The sequence below is a fragment of the Salmo salar genome, chromosome ssa01 (genome assembly GCF_905237065.1).
Source record: "Salmo salar chromosome ssa01, Ssal_v3.1, whole genome shotgun sequence".
NCBI classification, from domain to species: Eukaryota; Metazoa; Chordata; class Actinopteri; order Salmoniformes; family Salmonidae; genus Salmo; species Salmo salar.
Window position 1 is genome coordinate 53294180 of NC_059442.1, and position 20337 is coordinate 53314516.

General features: G+C 44.0%; 1 protein-coding gene across 2 annotated transcripts in view; it reads left to right on the forward strand.

Moving 5' to 3' along the window:
• LOC106605322 (DNA nucleotidylexotransferase) overlaps positions 1–20135 on the forward strand; it is a 143807-nt gene extending 123672 nt beyond the window's left edge. For both annotated transcript variants that reach the window (XM_014200816.2, XM_014200825.2), the window contains exon 11: positions 20013–20135. In XM_014200816.2, the coding sequence (XP_014056291.1) occupies positions 20013–20099 (87 nt within the window). In that variant the 3' untranslated portion in view covers positions 20100–20135. The remainder of the gene's footprint in view (positions 1–20012) is intronic.
• Positions 20136–20337: the final 202 nt, after the last annotated feature.

Here is a 20337-nt window from a genome sequence, read left to right on the forward strand (position 1 = left end):
TGGTTAATTTGATGAGGAAGATGAGGACTTTGGGATGGAAAAACAACACAGCAGCTTCGACTCAGACAGATAAATAAAAGGGACACAAACGTGGCACCACTGGTTAGCAGTAGGCCACCAGAACCAAAGTTGCTATAACATCATTTTATGGGGGGGATGGGACGTTGTCCTCTATAGATTTAGTTGAACGAGAGTTAGTTAAACGTCTGTTCAGAAATGAGACTGTGTTACTATCTGTATGTTGTTACTTGTTCAACAACTGTCATAACTGTTGCTCAAATCTGAGGTATTTCAACTGTTAACATTATGGAATTTTTCAAATGATTTATTATGGATTTTTTCAAATGTAACTTTGTTACAGTACAACAGAACAATGATGCATGAAAAGTTATACAGATAAAAACAGATACAAGTTATACTGATAAATACAAATAAATACAAAACTTAAATAAATTCAAATACAGATCAATACGAAATATTAACAGTGACAACATTAGTTGACTTAGCCTACTCCTTAACTCCCAATCGCTATCTACCGCTTGGAGAGGGTTCGATGGTCAGACTAAGCAGCCCACATCCCCAGCTAGCCTGGCACATAAGTTGTTTCAAATCGAACTGGAACATTTCTCCACTCCTTCAATTTGGACCTCACCCACCCCCACAACTCACTGTACTTCACTTTTGAGAGACGGTTTCTGTTAAAACCAGGGAATGCTGTGAACTCTCTGCCTGGTTGGGTTTTGAACAGCTCGGCCCCCCTGATAACCTCCACAAGGGCTAGAATGTCCTCGGTTTGCCTCTTGCTTTGTCATGTTTGGACCCAGCCCCTTAAAAATGACTTCAAGAAGTTGTTGAGGTGGTCTAGGTGTAAGTCAACAGGGATATTCTTTCCCTTCCCATTCTAAAACCTGTTCTAGGTAAGACTGTGTGCCATCTGAAGGGAGGAGTGGCATTGACTTACAAGGTCAGTAGAAGGGGGCTGTAGGCTATCTGGCCATGACCATAGGCCTTGTTGAACAACAGAGGTACAGTGTATAACCTCATCAACCTCTCCCCATCTCCCTCTTTCACTTCATCCTGCTTGTTGGACAGGAAGAAGCCAACGCTGAGTCTTACCTCAGTATGTTGTTGTTTGTGGTCCACCTCACTAAACCTGGTTGCATCTGGCACTGGCACTGAATCTATTACCAAGCCATTATATTTTTTTCATGGTTCTCCCTTGCTTTGCTGTATGTGTAGACATTTCTACAACTTGGCATACGGCATGGGATGCTTTATCTGTAGAGGTTGGCCCCTGGAGGTATTTCTGACACCGGTTGCAATGTCAGTGATGTCCCCAAACATGACGAATCTGTCCACAATTGTGACACAGAGGCATGGAGCCAGCTCATCTTCATATCAGGTGAATCGCTACTCACGTTGTCAGGAATACAACCGTGTGGGACATCTGTTGAGATAAAATTGAAAAAAGTGTAATAATGACAATGATAAATACATATCAAAAGTGTAAAAATGCAATAGACATGACAAAATAACTAATATTGAATTGTGTTTGATAGTCAACACAACCGCATATCAACATTTAAAGGGTATCTATTGCTTGGACAGTTTCATCTGAGCCACTGGCTTAATCCTATTCTTGAACTTTTATTTGGTATTTTAGTTGGAGACGTGAATCCAATATAAAATTTGATAACTTGTTTTTAATAGGCTATTTACTGTATTGCAAAAGTGATATGGAATTGCGTTTTCAAATCAAATCAAATTGTATTTGTCACATGCACCGAATACAGGTGTAGACTTTTACAGTGAAATGCTTACTTACAAGCCCTTAACCAACAATAGAGTTTTTAGAAAAATAAGAGTTAAGAAAAATATTTACTAAATAAACTAAACTAAGAAAGAAAAGAGGTTCAACAAATAACAATAACGAGTCTATATACAGGGGGCACCAGAACCGAGTCAATGTGCGGGGGTACAGGTTATTTGAGATAATTGAGGTAATATGTACATGTAGGTAGGGGTAAAGTGACTATGCATAGATGATAAACAGCAAGTAGCAGCAGCGCACATTTTTTGTTGTTGATTAGACCACACTGCCAGGTCTATGACCTCCTCCATATAGGCTGTCTCCTCGTTGTCGGTGATTAAGCCTAGCCACCATAGACAGCAAACTTAATGATGGTGTTGGAGTCATGCTTGGCTACGCAGTCATGGGTAAATTGGGAGTACAGGAGGGGACTAAACATGCACCCCTGAGGGGCCCCCATGTTGAGGATCCACGTGGCAGATGTGTTGTTGCCTACCCTTAACACCTGGGAGCAGCCCATCAGGAAGTCCAGGATCCAGTTTCAGAGGGAGATGTTTAATCCCAGGGTTCCTTAGCTTAGTGATGAGCTTTGAGGCCACTATGGTGTTGAACTCTGAGCTGTAGTCAATGAACAGCGTTCCTTTTGTCCAGGTGGGAAAGGGCAGTGTTGAGTTTAATAGAGATGGTGTCATCTGTGGATCTGTTGGGGCGGTATGCAAATTGGAGTGGGTCTAGTGTTTCTGGGATGATGGTGTTGTGAGCCATGACCAGCTTTTCAAAGCACTTCATGGCTACAGACATGAGTGCTACAGGTCGGTAATCATTTAGGCAGGTTACCTTGGTGTTCTTGGGCACAGGGACTGTTGGTCTGCGGAAACATGTAGGTATTACAGTCTCGGCCAGGGACAGGTTGAAAATGTGAGTGAAGACACTTGCCAGTTGGTCAGCGCATGCTCAGAGTACACGTCCTGGATATCCGTCTAGCCCTGAGGCCTTGTGAATGTTGACCTGTTTAAGGGTCTTACTCACATTGGCTACGGAGAGCATGATCACACAGTCGTCCAGAACAGCTGGTGCTCTCATGCATTTTTCAGTGTTGCTTGCCTCGAAGCGAGCATAAAAGTAATTTAGCTCATCTGGTAGGCTTGTGTCGCTGTGCAGCTCACGGCTGGGCTTCCATTTGTAGTCTGTAATAGTTTGCAAGCCCTGCCACATCCATCGAGCTTTGGAGCCGGTGTAGTATGATTCAATCTTAGTCCTGTATTGAAGCTTTGCCTGTTTGATGGTTCGTCTGAGGGCATAGCGGGATTTCTTATAAGCGTCCGGATTAGTGTCCTGTTCCTTGAAAGCGGCAGCTCTATCCTTTAGCTCAGTGCGGATGTTGCCTGTAATCCATGGCTTCTGGTTGGGGTAACTACGTACGGTCATTGGAGACAACGTCATCGATGCACTTATTGATGAAGCCGGTGACTGATGTAGTGTACTCCTCAATGCCATCGTATTTGTCCTGGAACATATTCCAGTCTGTGCTACAAAAACAGTCCTGTAGCTTAGCATCTGCGTCATCTGACCACTTCCGTATTGATTGAGTCACTGGTACTTCCTAATTAGAATTGACAAATGGAGGGCAAATCATTTTGTGCCAATGATTTAGTCTGGCTTTAATTCCAATTTGTCTACAAATGTATAATTGATATGTTGGATTCACATCTCCATCTCAACCAATAATTAAAGTTAACTTCACTAGGGTAGGGGGCAGCATTCGGAATTTTGGATGAAAAGCGTGCCCAAATTAAACTGCCTGCTACTCAGGCCCAGAAGCTAGGATATGCATATAATTGGTAGATTTGAATAGAAAACACTCTAAAGTTTCCAAAACTGTTAAAATGACATCTGTGAGTATAACAGAACTGATATGGCAGGCGAAAACCCGAGGAAAATTCATCCAGGAAGTACTATTATTTTGAAAGGCTGTTTTTCCATTGAAAGCCTATCCACCATACAAAGTCTTAGGACCCAGTTCATGATCTCTATGGCTTCTTCTACATGTGGCCAGTCTTTAGGCATTGTTTCAGGCTTTAACTCTGAAAAATGAGGGAGATACAGCACTTTTAATGAGAGGACAGTAGAAATTTCCAGACATGAAGCATGCGCATGATCGGGAGCGCGCCTTTCTTGTTTCTCCTTTTCTATTGACGAAGCTTTTGTCCGGTTGAAATATTATTGATTATTTATGACAAAAACAACCTGAGGATTGATTTTATACATCGTTTGACATGTTTCTACGAACTTTTATTGGTCTTTTTTTACTTTTCGTCTGGATGTTGAGAGCGTGATTCATTTAATCGCTATTTCTGACTTTTGTGAGTCCTCTCCTTGGCTGGAAAATGTCTGTATGGTTTCTTGTGGCTAGGCACTGTCCTAACATAATCGCATGGTGTGCCTTTGCCGTAAAGCCTTTTTGAAATCAGACACTGTGGTTGGATTAACAAGAAGTTTATCTTTAAAATGGTGTATAATACTTGTATGTTTAAGGAATTTTAATTATGGGATTTCTGTTTGAATTTGGCGCCCTGCAATTTCACTGGCTGTTGTCCAGGTGGGACGCTAGCGTCCCAATGATACCAGAGAGGTTAAAGAATAGGAATAAGTCAAATCAAAAAATGTTTAAAGTGCATTTAAAGTTTTATTTGATTTGGTCTTATTATTTAACTTTTACCAAGACTCTGGGCTACCGAAAACAACCTGGCAATGTCTTCCATGAGGGCGAACAAAGGCCACAAAACAATGAGAATTGGTTCCTCGATCTGTCACATTTTCTTCACTACCAGAGGAGGCAGGTGGTAAATCAAGCTCTTGCCGACCCAGCCGGTAGAAAAGCCAAAACATCTTCTCCCCTGAGAAAAGCCTTCAATGCAGTTGTTTTCTGTTCTTTCAATTAAGTTATGCTCTCCTGTTCTGATATAACTTCTGCTACAGCAGCATCAACACCAACTTCCTCAAGATCAGCCATACGGTGGAGGGAAGGGAGGGACTCAAATAGTTTGAATCTGGTCATGGCCAGAACCTATCCGCAGCTGTGCAACCAGTTTTATAATTGGAATGTTGTACAAAACGTGCTTTAGGACCATGCGGACGCCTCCGAGCGGTTGCTTAGGCTGTTTGGATTGTTTATTCAACTATATAAAAGAAAATCTTTATGTTATGTCTAAAACCAAAGTTGTGCCCCTGTGTATCCGTGTAGCAAAACAGAATGTAAGCTCGCAAGAGTTCGTACGAGGCTAGCGTTTCTGAGGGAAGCAATGAAACTGAGTTTGAGATATGGATGGAGAGATCAAGAAACCTTGTGAGAGAAAAGAGAGAACAGAGACATACAGACCGAGACAGAGGGAGGGGGAGAAACACACATTAGAACATTCCCCCCACCAGGGTGACAAATACCACACTGAAAGTTCCTCTCACATCCCCTTTCTTTGCCACCCCTCTCACCATCGCCCCTTCATTTCCTCACCTTTCCCCCCTCCTTCCCATCCTCCCACACAAGGCCCATTATCACTATCCTGGGAGAGAAAAGGAGTGGTATTTATAGATCCTATTCCTTGCAGATGTTTTTGTGTCGAAAATGAAATTCAATCTCAAACTATTATCCCTGAATACACAACTATTGTTGCAATCTATAATTATGGAATTATAAAAAGAAGAAAAAATGTTCTGAACTCAGAAGAGAATATGAGGGGGAGGATGAGAGAGATGGGGGGGAGTGGGGTGTCGTCAATCGGGCTAACTCTAGAGACGGATCCTGCTGCATTATTGATGACAGTCAATGGCAGAGGTTTTCACTCCAGCTCCGATGTTGGGTCTGTCTGCCTGTCATGTAACATTAATTGACATGGCCCTTGGGGTGGGTGGCACCCATCCATCCATATATCCAATTTCAGTTTGGACCATGAATAATTCACGGGACACTCCACTGAACATACATTGAAATGTTCTGCATCAGATGGAACGTCCTGCTTTTGTGTGCAGTACAGTAACCATGACATGATCTATGTGTTATGTTACTACAGTGAAAAGCTAGAGTCAGACATGTGAAGTTTCACATGTACATTTGTCATGTTTATCGTTATTTTTGACCACTTCCAGATGCATCTGGTCTCCCATCCAGGGGCATACCAGGACCAACCCTGCTTAACTTCTGAGTCAACCCAGCAGTGTGATGCAGGGTGTTATGTTGATCCAGGAAGCGATTCTCTGCTGTTACCAAGAGAAGCTTGATTTTGCAAGAAGCTAACCACTTAGCTAATAACTAGCTACTAAATTAGCAAACCAAATTCATAACTGCAGAGCATTTAGCACATTTTAGACAATTAACTTAATAGTTATAAGATATCTAGCTGACAAACATTTAGTTGTGAATTCCATAGTGTAACTAGATCACCTGGCACGTGCTGCACAACCGTACGTGATTCACAAGGCTTGTTGTTCACTTGTCATTGTGTGCTTGTAAACAAATACCATGTGGCTGAAGACTACTGGCAAGCTTCACAATGAAGTATAATGTGACAGGTGAAATGAAGAATGCGATCTGCTTTATCGCCTAACATGTTGCACAAGTTGACTGCCGGTAATTACTTAAAAGTAGCTACAAATATTCAAATGTATTAAACTTTAAAGAAATAGTTTCAACGGTATTGAAAAACCATCCCATGACTACTTCCAAATATCCCAGTATATGGTATAAATGGAATTACCGTCCAAGCTTAGAAATGGCAAATGTGATTCTCATATGTGAATTTCTTTCACTTGAAAATGCTATTCCACATGTGAAAGTGAGATTTACACGTGGAGTTTTTTTACATGTGAAACGGCAAATGTGATTTTCACATATGTAACTGCCATTCACGTGAGGTGAAAACATGTTATTCTCCTCATGTGAAAAGGTGGTGATGACATGTGAACAAAATTTAATACATATGATATTATGGTTTTACATGTGACATTTAGGTAGGCTCAACATGTGAAAACAGCTATTTCACATGTGAAAATGCGACTTTTACATGTGAAACGGCAAATTTGACGTTTTTTATTATTTCAACAGCAACTTTTCTTATACAATAGAATAAACATTAAAATCAGTTATCCCCCTAGAGTCGATTGATACACCTGTGCGTCAATCTAAGTAACATAATTTAAAAAAAATCAGATGAATCTCAATCCACGGCATCCACCTACTGTATGTCACACTTTCGTATCTACATTTACATTTTTGTCATTTAGCAGACACTCTTATCTAGAGCGACTTACAGTAGTGAATGCATACATTTCATAAAAATGTTTCTCCATACTGGTCCCCCGTGGGAGTCAAACCCACAACCCTGGCGTTGCAAACACCATGCTCTACCAACTGAGCCACACGGTGCGGTGAAAGGTGGCAGAGCTAGGGCGGTGTTTGTCAGACTATGAGACATTCCAAAAATCAGACTTCTCACGTAAACGTCTGTAGCGTCCGAACGGTTTGACCTACAAAACTATGGTGAGCACTCTATGGAAAGAGAAGTCTCAAGAACCTGATGGTGGTTTTGTTCTACGTCACCCACAAGTGTCACAGGACTCGTCTGAAGGTAACCGGTACCGGTTTTAAAAAATGAATGAAAGTATGAAGGTAGTTTTGTGCCTACCCAAAAAAGGGGTTAAATATGTGTTCAAATAAAATTATGATCATATTTCCTGAGCTTTCTTATATCTCCTAGATATAGGACAGACACTTTACAAACCCGGTTTCTTATTATACATTTTTTGACTGCCTTTTTTGCCATTTATGAATGTGTTATTCAATGCATTTCTCTGGGCTATATTAGTAAAGTCCAAATTAAATATTTTATCAAATAATTGTTTTATATATATTTTTTATACCTAAAGGGGTCCTAAAATTCTAATCAAATAGTTAAATGATACCCCCCATCCACCACAGCTTATACTTTTAAGAATGAACAAAGCTCATGTTTTGCAGATACTTTTTTAATTGAGCAGAACCTTCATTCTGCTGATGCAGCAGCATCGGATCACATTGTCTGGATGCAGAAAGAATTAAATTGGTCATGCAAAACCAGCCCATTTAGAACAAACCAATTCATTATTTACAGGCTTCAGTAGACCAGTGAAACGTAATTTATTGTAATCATTAATGGAGCATTCTGTTGGGGTCCGTACAAGAGAGAGCCGGGAAAAACACCCAGGGCTCTATTTTAACAAACCTTATTCAATGGTGAGTCTAAGCGCTGGCAGTAGCACTATAGATCCGTGGGTGTATGAGAAATATTTTTCGCTATTTTCACAGCCATTATTATGAGCACAATAGCTGGCGGTGGTGCGAAAGGGCTGGATTTGATGAATAAACAAGTTGTAAGTGTGACGAGGGCTTGGCCACTCACTGGCAATCAAGGTGCAATCAAGTTCTGTATGTTATTGACAGTCTTTGCATTGTCATCAACTCCAATTTCGGCAGGGGTAACGGCATATTATCCTCCTAGTCCATTATTGTTACAGGCTTTGGTTTTTCCATTTATATTTCAAGGTTGGACGTTAGCACATGGGATGCGCACAGGTTTGTCATCTCGTTAGTGCGTAGGTGTTTCACCTCTGCTGACCCAGGTGATATTTAAGAGTGGTTGGCCCAGTGCTCTAGTTGTCTTGAGAGATGTAGAGGGTTAACTCCTTTAGTTGTCTCTCCCTATTTGATTTATTGAAAAAAATACCTTTATCTGATCTTCCCTGTTTTCATTTTGCTCCACTTTTTGGTGTGCTTCCTGTCTTTAAGTTTGGTGTGGGTTTTATTTTTGTTTGCCTGTTTTTCAGCTTTGGTGCACCAGTACTGACCTCGCCATCTGGATGATAGCGGGGTGAACAGGCAGTGGCTCAGGTGGTTGTTGTCCTTGATGATCTTTTTGGCCTTCCTGTGACATCGGGGGGTGTAGGTGTCCTGGAGGGCAGGTAGTTTGCCCCTGGTGATGCGTTGTGCAGACCTCACTACCCTCTGGAGAGCCTTACGGTTGTGTGTGGAGCAGTTGCCGTACCAGGCGGTGATACAGCCCAACAGGATGCTGCGCCTTCTTCACCACGCTGTCTATGTGGGTGGACCATTTCAGTTTGTCCGTGATGTGTACGCCGAGGAAATTAAAACTTTCCACCTTCTCCACTACTGTCCCGTCGATGTGGATAGGGGGCTGCTCCCTCTGCTGTTTCCTGAAGTCCACGATCATCTCCTTTGTTTTGTTAACATTGAGTGTGAGGTTATTTTCCTGACACCACACTCCGAGGGCCCTCACCTCCTCCATGTAGGCCGTCTCGTCGTTGTTGGTAATCAAGCCTACTATTGTTGTGTCGTCTGCAAACTTGATGATTGAGTTGCAGGCGTGCATGGCCACGCAGTCATGGGTGAACAGGGAGTACAGGAGAGGGCTGAGAACGCACCCTTGTGGGGCCCCAGTGTTGAGGATCAGCGGGGTGGAGATGTTGTTTCCTACCCTCACCACCTGGGGGCAGCCCGTCAGGAAGTCCAGGACCCAATTGCACAGGGCGGGGTCGAGACCCAGGGTCTCGAGCTTAATGATGAGTTTGGAGGGTATTATGGTGTTAAATGCTGAGCTGTAGTCGATGAACAGCATTTTTACATAGGTATTGCTCTTGTCCAGATGGGTTAGGGCAGTGTGCAGTGTGATTGCGATTGCATCGTCTGTGGACCTATTGGGGCGGTAAGCAAATTGGAGTTGGTCTAGGGTGTCAGGTAGGGTGGAAGTGATATGGTCCTTGACTAGTCTCTCAAAGCACTTCATGATGACGGAAGTGAGTGCTACGGGGCGATAGTCATTTAGCTCAGTTACCTTAGCTTTCTTGGGAACAGGAACAATGGTGGCCCTCTTGAAGCATGTGGAAACAGCAGACTGGGATAAGGATTGATAGAATATGTCAGTAAACACACCAGCCAGCTGGTCTGCGCATGCTCTGAGGACGAAGCTGGAGATGCCGTCTGGGCCGGCAGCCTTCCGAGGGTTAACACGTTTAAATGTTTTACTCACGTTGGCTGCAGTGAAGGAGAGCCCACAGGTTTCGGTAGCGGGCTGTGTCAGTGGCACTGTGTTGTCCTCAAAGCGAGCAAAGAAGTTGTTTTGTTTGTCTGGGAGCAAGACATCGTGGTCTGCGACGGGGCTGGTTTTCCTTTTGTAGTCCGTGATTGGCTGTAGACCCTGCCACATACCTCTCGTGTCTGAGCCGTTGAATTGCGACTCTACTTTGTCTCTATATTGACGCTTAGCTTGTTTGATTGCCTTGCGGAGCGAATAGCTACACTGTTTGTTTTCGGTCATGTTTCCGGTCACCTTGCCCTGATTAAAAGCAGTGGTTTGCGCTTTTAGTTTCGCGCGAATGCTGACATCAATCCACAGTTTCTGGTTGGGGAAGGTTTTAATAGACGCTGTGAGTACAACATCACCGATGCACTTGCTAATAAACTTGCTCACCAAATCAGAGTATTCATCAATGTTATTGTCCGACGCAATGCAGAACATTTCCCAGTCCACGTGATCGAAGCAATCTTGAAGCGTGGAATCCGATTGGTCAGACCAGCGTTGAACAGACCTAAGCACGGGCGCTTCCTGTTTTAGTTTCTGTCTATAAACTGGGAGCAACAAAATGGAGTCGTGGCCAGATTTTCCGAAGGGAGGGCGGGTGTCACAGGGGTCGTTGAAAGGGGACCAAAGCGCAGCGTGTAAAGTGCTTATATTTCTTTTATTTATGATAACACTTCAAAAATAACAAAACGACAGCCAACAGTTCCGTCAGGTACGTATACAAAACGGAAAACAACTACCCACAAACCCCAAAGGAAAACAGGCTGCCTAAGTATGGCTTCCAATCAGAGACAATGAAAGACACCTGCCTCTGATTGGAAACCATACCCGGCCAAAACCTGGAAAACAAAACATAGAAATAGAATACTAGAAAAACCCCACATATAAACAGAAAACCCAAAACCACCCAACACAACCACATGTCACGTCCTGACCACTCTACTATGGCAAATGACCTCTTACAAGGGTCAGGACGTGACAGCGGGGGAGGGCTTTATATGCGTTGCGGAAGTTAGAATAACGATGATCCAGGGTTTTGCCAGCCCTAGTCGCGTATTCGATATGCTGATAAAATTTAGGGAGCCTCAAAATAAAGTGCATGGTTATTGATTGCCTTGGTTCAAATTATTCACATCTGGATTAGAGATTGAGTGGGTCAAAAGGGAATTAGAGCAATTGTTTTAAACTTCTCTACTTTGCTAAGTAAAGTTTTATGGTTAAAACGTTTCTTGGGATGTATAGGCTGTGTTTGTTCTGACAATTAGGTTACCTATTTGAAAACAATGGCAGCCTACCTGTGTTGATTTCGATCATAGGCATTACAGCCTAGGCTACGGCTGGAAAACTCAAGGATTGAGGTAACTCCGATTTCAAGAGAGAATACAACTGTTTACAATGGCTTTTCATCACAATTACGCTGGCGAACACTACACTGTCTTTGTGAATTAACGGTCGCTACTCTCGCATACCCAAAATTCACATCGTTGACGGATGTCCCTCCGTGTGATTTGGACTTATGTTAGTTGTATGACAGTGATGTGTTATGTAGGCCTTATGAACGATTGAAGGAAAGTGTTAGAGGAGATAGAGAATTCTGCTTAATAGACAATGAGATATAGTGAGGTCATATTACACTGGCTTAATGACCTTGTCTTCCTTTGCTTGTTACATTTGGACACTAATCAACAATTATGTATTTTTTACTCATGTTTATGCGGCAAAACTCTGGCGGCCAAATAAACTCATTTTCTGTGTATGATTAAACGGTTGATTATCTGGCACTGTTTCCCCTTACTGCCCAGTTTATTTGGCTGATTAGCAGGCTGAGAGAGTTAGGCAATGTAAACCACATTCAGCTCAATAGCCTTTTTATGGTTCAGAGTGGTTCATGATGCTAACAGTAATTGCTGGGTTGATTAGTGAGGTGTCTGAATCATCTCCTTTCTCTCCCTGGTTCTATTCTGCTGTCCCAGTGTGCCTGAAGAAGGCTAGGTGTGTGTGTGTGTGTGTGTGTGTGAGCGTGTGCGTGTGTGTGCTGATCGTGGGTGGATCGTTTCAGTAGGACAGCAGAGGTACTAATCGACTCCCACTTTTCCGCCACTGTCAGCCCTTTCCTGTGAGCTGCAATAAAGATAGATTAACTTAGAGACAATCAAAATATTTTTCGATTCATCACTCTCTTGGCAATAACATGTTTCCAGGTGGTGACAGTAAGGAGAAAAATATCTAAACAAAGAGAGGGAGGAAGGCTGTGGCCCACGCTGGTATGCCTTATGTCATAGTCCTGATGTGGTTTGATATCTATGGATTTCTAATGGAGAGACCCACAGGACTAGTACACTATGGATACGGAGAAAAATGATACAGTAGACTATAGGTGGATGTATATGTTTCTCTCTTACAGAAACAATGTGTTCTTTAGTCCTGGGGGATTTTTCAGTGTCAAACAGTTGGACATAAATGTAAATGGGTGATTTTCAAAGGTGACTATGTCAAAATACTTATTTTCCTTTGAATAATTTAAATTCATTGCTTGCTGTCCATCAGAGGAAAACAAACGCAACAGTCCTGAATTGCCATATCCTTCAGACATACTGCCAGTGTATTATAGATTATGAATATCAACACTGAATACAAGTACTCTCTGACACCTGTTGTGTATGTTTGTAGTGTTTGTGTAACATCTGTATTTACATGTTCCTATGAGTTGTTCATTTAGTGTGGATTTGCATATTATTCAACTGTGTTTGCATATCACTGTGTCTGAGGACCCACAAGCCAGCAAGTCTGTGTGTGTGTGTGTGTGTGTGTGTGTGTGTGTGTGTGTGTGTGTGTGTGTGTGTGTGTGTGTGTTTTTGGTTTTACTATCCTTGTGGTGACTCACAAGCATAGTAAAACAAGGAAAATTCGGACATTTCCCCACACGGAAAAATACTAGTTTAGGGTTAAGAGTTAGGTAAAATAGGTTTTTGAATGGGAATCAATTGTTTGGTCCCCATAAATATGATAAAACAAATGTTTGAATTTGTGGGTGTGCATTCATTTGTGTGGATGTGCATGGCTCTTCGAGTGGCAGCCAATCATTTCCATCAGGCCCATCCATCAGCCTGTGTGTCATGGCATGGAGGCAATGACAGAGGGCAGATGTTAATAAGAGGGCCTGATGTCTGTGTTCACATCCATGAGTGCTGTAATTATGCAGCGGGAAGAGGAAATACACAGCTGATTAGCCGGTCACCAAGGCAAGGACATTGACATGCAGTAACTAACACTCCAGCTCCTCTGCCCTTTGGCCTGAGCTGGTATTGCTGCACTTACTCTGTCAGAAATGGAGTGATAACCATAGTTCTGTCTGAATAAAGTTGTACTTATTGTAATACATGGTAAGTAGGCTTATATTTGGATGGCATATGCTCCTTATGGAGTAAAAGGGTTTAAGTCAAGTAAGGCAAGGCTCAGAAGAGCAACAGCATGTTCTTGGTCAAAGCTTTCAGAGAGTTTGCTGTGGTCAAAACAAATCAATTCAAATAGCGAGGCTATATACAGGGCGTACCGCTTAGTCGAGGAAATCTAACCAGTGCCCCGCTATTGGGGCACAAATAACTGACAAGTTAATATAGACATAACTTGTCAGTAAGTTATGAAAAAATTGGAGGAATTGGACAGAGTTCACATTTCCTTTGTTAGTTGGACGTTGCGCCTTTTGAACAGTAAGCATGCATCTTGTTAGGGATGCCTGAACATGATGCTCTACGAACTATATCACCTTCAGATCTGACTGTCCAAAGCCCTTATATGTGACTACTTCACCAGTTCATTTACATTTACATTTACATTTAAGTCATTTAGCAGACGCTCTTATCCAGAGCGACTTACAAATTGGTGCATTCACCTTATGATATCCAGTGGAACAACCACTTTACAATAGTGCATCTAAATCTTTTAAGGGGGGGGTTAGAAGGATTACTTTATCCTATCCTAGGTATTCCTTAAAGAGGTGGGGTTTCAGGTGTCTCCGGAAGGTGGTGATTGACTCCGCTGTCCTGGCGTCGTGAGGGAGCTTGTTCCACCATTGGGGTGCCAGAGCAGCGAACAGTTTTGACTGGGCTGAGCGGGAACTGTGCTTCCTCAGAGGTAGGGGGGCCAGCAGGCCAGAGGTGGATGAACGCAGTGCCCTTGTTTGGGTGTAGGGCCTGATCAGAGCCTGAAGGTATGGAGGTGCCGTTCCCTTCACAGCTCCGTAGGCAATCACCATGGTCTTGTAGCGGGTGCGAGCATCAACTGGAAGCCAGTGGAGAGAGCGGAGGAGCGGGGTGACGTGAGAGAACTTGGGAAGGTTGAACACCAGACGGGCTGCGGCGTTCTGGATGAGTTGTAGGGGTTTAATGGCACAGGCAGGGAGCCCAGCCAACAGCGAGTTGCAGTAATCCAGACGGGAGATGACAAGTGCCTGGATTAGGACCTGCGCCGCTTCCTGTGTGAGGCAGGGTCGTACTCTGCGAATGTTGTAGAGCATGAACCTACAGGATCGGGTCACCGCCTTGATGTTAGTGGAGAACGACAGGGTGTTGTCCAGGATCACGCCAAGGTTCTTAGCACTCTGGGAGGAGGACACAAGGGAGTTGTCAACCGTGATGGCGAGATCATGGAACGGGCAGTCCTTCCCCGGGAGGAAGAGCAGCTCCGTCTTGCCGAGGTTCAGCTTGAGGTGGTGATCCGTCATCCACACTGATATGTCTGACAGACATGCAGAGATGCGATTCGCCGCCTGGTTATCAGAAGGGGGAAAGGAGAAGATTAATTGTGTGTCGTCTGCATAGCAATGATAGGAGAGACCATGTGAGGATATGACAGAGCCAAGTGACTTGGTGTATAGCGAGAATAGGAGAGGGCCTAGAACAGAGCCCTGGGGGACACCAGTGGTGAGAGCGCATGGTGCGGAGACAGATTCTCGCCACGCCACCTGGTAGGAGCGACCTGTCAGGTAGGACGCAATCCAAGCGTGGGCCGCGCCGGAGATGCCCAACTCGGAGAGGGTGGAGAGGAGGATCTGATGGTTCACAGTATCAAAGGCAGCAGATAGGTCTAGAAGGATGAGAGCAGAGGAGAGAGAGTTAGCTTTAGCAGTGCGGAGAGCCTCCGTGACACAGAGAAGAGCAGTCTCAGTTGAATGCCCAGTCTTGAAACCTGACTGATTAGGATCAAGAAGGTCATTCTGAGAGAGATAGCAGGAGAGCTGGCCAAGGACGGCACGTTCAAGAGTTTTGGAGAGAAAAGAAAGAAGGGATACTGGTCTGTAGTTGTTGACATTGGAGGGATCGAGTGTAGGTTTTTTTCAGAAGGGGTGCAACTCTCGCTCTCTTGAAGACGGAAGGGACGTGGCCAGCGGTCAAGGATGAGTTGATGAGCGAGGTGAGGTAGGGGAGAAGGTCTCCGGAAATGGTCTGGAGAAGAGAGGAGGGGATAGGGTCAAGTGGGCAGGTTGTTGGGCGGCCGGCCGTCACAAGACGCGAGATTTCATCTGGAGAGAGAGGGGAGAAAGAGGTCAAAGCACAGGGTAGGGCAGTGTGAGCAGGACCAGCGGTGTCGTTTGACTTAGCAAACGAGGATCGGATATCGTCAACCTTCTTTTCAAAATGGTTGACGAAGTCATCCGCAGAGAGGGAGGAGGGGGGGAGGGGGAGGAGGATTCAGGAGGGAGGAGAAGGTAGCAAAGAGCTTCCTAGGGTTAGAGGCAGATGCTTGCAATTTAGAGTGGTAGAAAGTGGCTTTAGCAGCAGAGACAGAAGAGGAGAATGTAGAGAGGAGGGAGTGAAAGGATGCCAGGTCCGCAGGGGAGGCGAGTTTTCCTCCATTTCCGCTCGGCTGCCCGGAGCCCTGTTCTGTGAGCTCGTAGTGAGTCGTCGAGCCACGGAGCAGGAGGGGAGGACCGAGCCGGCCTGGAGGATAGGGGACAGAGAAAATCAAAGGATGCAGAAAGGGAGGAGAGGAGGGTTGAGGAGGCAGAATCAGGAGATAGGTTGGAGAAGGTTTGAGCAGAGGGAAGAGATGATAGGATGGAAGAGGAGAGAGTAGCGGGAGAGAGAGAGCAAAGGTTGGGACGGCGCAATACCATCCGAGTAGGGGCAGAGTGAGAAGTGTTGGATGAGAGCAAGAGGGAAAAGGATACAAGGTAGTGGTCGGAGATTTGGAGGGGAGTTGCAATGAGATTAGTGGAAGAACAGCATCTAGTAAAGATGAGGTCAAGCGTATTGCCTGCCTTGTGAGTAGGGGGGGAAGGTGAGAGGGTGAGGTCAAAAGAGGAGAGGAGTGGAAAGAAGGAGGCAGAGAGGAATGAGTCAAAGGTAGACGTGGGGAGGTTAAAGTCACCCAGAACTGTGAGAGGTGAGCCATCTTCAGGAAAGGAACTTATCAAGGCGTCAAGCTCATTGATGAACTCTCCAAGGGAACCTGGAGGGCGATAAATGATAAGGATGTTAAGCTTGAAAGGGCTGGTAACTGTGACAGCATGGAATTCAAATGAGGAGATAGACAGATGGGTCAGGGGAGAAAGAGAATGTCCACTTGGGAGAGATGAGGATTCCAGTGCCACCACCCCGCTGGCTCGATGCTCTAGGGGTATGCGAGAACACGTGGGCAGACGAAGAGAGAGCAGTAGGAATAGCAGTGTTATCTGTGGTAATCCATGTTTCCGTCAGCGCCAGGAAGTCTAGGGACTGGAGGGTAGCATAGGCTGAGATGAACTCAGCCTTGTTGGCTGCAGACCGGCAGTTCCAGAGGCTGCCGGAGACCTGGAACTCCACGTGGGTCGTGCGCACTGGGACCACCAGGTTAGAGTGGCAGCGGCCACGCGGTGTGAAGCGTTTGTATGGCCTGTGCAGAGGGGAGAGAACAGGGATAGACAGACACATAGTTGACAAGCTACAGAAGTGTTGTTTCTTGTATTATTGTCTCTTGTGTCTTTAGAGAACTGTTTCACTTTGATATCCTTTTTCTTCTGTCGTGATTTTCTCTTTCTTTTCTTCTGTTAACTAGATATTCTTTGTTGTTCTTCGTTAGCTAGCTAGCTTCTTCCAAAAGAGTCCCTAGCAACTGCTAAGTTCCCCAATCACTGTGTGGATGTTGTCTTATTTACTTCCTGAGAGGAAAAAAGTCTCTGGTGGTCTGCTCTGGTACGAGGAAGATGTTGGGAAGAATATAGCAAATTGCACCTCTGTGGAAAGATTTTAATCTGCTGTAACCATGGGGGTATTTTCTCTAGAGTTTAATGTATGTGAAAGTTAGTGAGGGTGACCTGCAGAGAACCAATCATCCACTTAGCTGGTGCTGAGACTTAAAGTGTGTGTGTGTGTGTGTGTGTGTGTGTGTGTGTGTGTGTGTGTGTGTGTGTGTGTGTGTGTGTGTGTGTGTGTGTGCCCCTGTCAGACATGCGGGCATGACTGCGTTTAATGAGTGTCAGGTCATAATCAAATTTAGATGATCAAGATTTAAACCTTGACTGTTTGTTTGTGAAATTGATTTTATCAACAGAGACAGAAGTCAAATGAAGACCGAGGGAGTGATATTTACACAGATTGGACCTGGGCTGGACTGACTTCTTTTACCCAGCATGCACTCAGGGCCTGTAATGTCCCCCTTGTTATTTACATTGTAAATAACGGGCTAGAATGGCAGGATACATGCCTAGAAGTACTTTTACCTCTCTCCTACCAGTTATGATTGTTTATCATCTGCCATTAGCTGGCAGAGGGGCCCAACACATACCCGTTTTCCCTCTCTTCTAATTTCTGTGTGTCAGGTCTAGCTTAGCACTTCAAGGATTACAGCTTTTCACCGGGAATCTCACACTCACAAGGCTCGCCACCCCAATGTAGCTATATAGACATTACTTGTCATATGATGCTTGTGTAGGCCAAACCATTAAAATCCCTCCCATGATTTGTCAGTGAAAATGATTGTCTCTTCAAGAGTGGCGTAACTTAGAGCAAGGTCAGAGTTTTTATGACTGTGAGGAGGACGCAGACAGCTGGATATAAATATGGGTGCTCACACTATGGTCAGTGTTGGCACATTTACTGTGCCATAAGATTGATAGCCTCCATTCTACTTTATGAGTTAATGTACATATTGATAGGTTTGATTTTCATCAAATCATAGCAACTGTGCACACTTGGTTCTAGGGGTGCTGTTGTGAGTCAGAAGAGAAAAGTCTGAAGGGAAGAGGGCAACTGACTTTGTTGACCCATGGATACAGTGCCTTGCAAAAGTATTCATCCCCCTTGGCGTTTTTCCTATTTTGTTGCATTACAACCTGTAATTTAAATAGATTTTTATTTGGATTTCATGTAATGGACATACACAAAATAGCCCAAATTGGTGAAGTGAAATGAAAAAAATGAAAAATAATTAAAAACGGAAAAGTGGTGCGTGCATATGTATTCACCCCCTTTGCTATGAAACCCCTAAATAAGATCTGGTGCAACCAATTACCTTCAGAAGTCACATAATTGGTTAAATAAAGTCCACCTGTGTGCAATCTAAGTGTCACATGATCTCAGTATATCTACACCTGTTCTGAAAGGCCCCAGAGTCTGCAATATCACTCTTCAAGGGGCACCACCAAGCAAGCGGCACTATGTAGACCAAGGAGCTCTCCAAACAGGTCAGGGACAAAGTTGTGGAAAAGTACAGATCAGGGTTGGGTTATAAAAAAATATCAGAAACTTTGAACATCCCACGGAGCACCATTAAATCCATTATTAAAAAATGGAAAGAATATGGCACCACAACAAACCTGCCAAGAGAGGGCCGCCCACCACAACTCACAGACCAGACAAGGAGGGCATTAATAAGAGAGGCAACAAACAGACCAAAGATAACCCTGAAGGAGCTGCAAAGCTCCACAGCGTAGATTGGAGTATCTATCCATAGGACCGCTTTAAGCCGTACACTCCACAGAGCTGGGCTTTAGGGAAGAGTGTCCATTGCTTAAAGAAAAATATAAGCAAACACGTTTGGTGTTCGTCAAAAGGCATGTGGGAGACTCCCCAAACATATGGAAGAAGGTACTCTGGTCAGATGAGACTAAAATTGAGCTTTTTGGCCATCAAGGAAAACGCTATGTCTGGCGCAAACCCAACACCTCTCATCACCTTGAGAACACCACCCCCACAACATGATGCTGCCACCACCATGCTTCACTGTGGGGATGTTTTTCATCGGCAGGGACTGGGAAACTCATCAGAATTGAAGGAATGATGGATGGCATTAAATACAGGGAAATTCTTGAGGGAAACCTGTTTCAGTCTTCCAGAGATTTGAGACTGGGACGGAGGTTCACCTTCCAGCAGGACAATGACCATATGCATACTGCTAAAGCAACACTCATATGGATTAAGGGGAGACATTTAAATGTCTTGGAATGGCCTAGTCAAAGCCCAGACCTCAATCCAATTGAGAATCTGTGGTATGACTTAAAGATTGCTGTACACCAGCAGAACCCATCCAACTTGAAGGAGCTGGAGCAGTTTTGCCTTGAAGAATAGGCAAAAATCCAAGTGGCTAGATGTGCCAAGCTTATAGAGACATACCCCAAGAGACTTGCAGCTGTAATTGCTGCAAAAGGTGTCTCTACAAAGTATTGACTTTGGGGGGGTGAATAGTTATGCACGCTCAAGTTTTCAGTTTTTTTGTCTTATTTCTTGTTTGTTTCACAATAAAAAATATTTTGCACGTTCAAAGTGGTAGGCATGTTGTGTAAATCAAATGATACAAACCCCCAAAAAATCTATTTTAATTCCAGGTTGTAAGGCAGCAAAATAGGAAAAATGCCAAGGGGGTGAATACTTTCGCAAGCCGCTGTATAGTGATGTTATCTTTGTGTTCATCTGAGACTAACATGAGTGACCTCTGATCTGCTCATACTTGGGCTTGTATGGTTTGCAACTTGAGATGTTTCAGTGCGTGTGTGGCATCTTGCCGTCAAGCCATGTCAACTCTCACAGTCTCTCACATATCTCTTATGTCTACCATATTTCTCAATCCAACCATCAATTTTGTCTTTGTTCTTTCTCCAGCAACTATTCCTACCGGTGACTACTGAGGAGGACATCTTTGCCCATCTGGGTTTGGAGTATGTGGAGCCTTGGCAGAGAAATGCATAAGCATCTTCCTCTTACAGACACCCATACAATACCACCTTTATACAAACAGTACATTAGGGCTTCCCAAACTTTTTAATTCTCAGCCTGCCTTCCATCATTGGGAAACACATTTTGCCATGGGGTGGAGAAATATTTTGCCGTTTTAAAGCTCATTTCCTGCAGTTCTACAGATTTTGGCATGTCTTATTTGTGTTTATGTAATATCTGAGTGAGTTAAACATTACAACAAAATCAATGG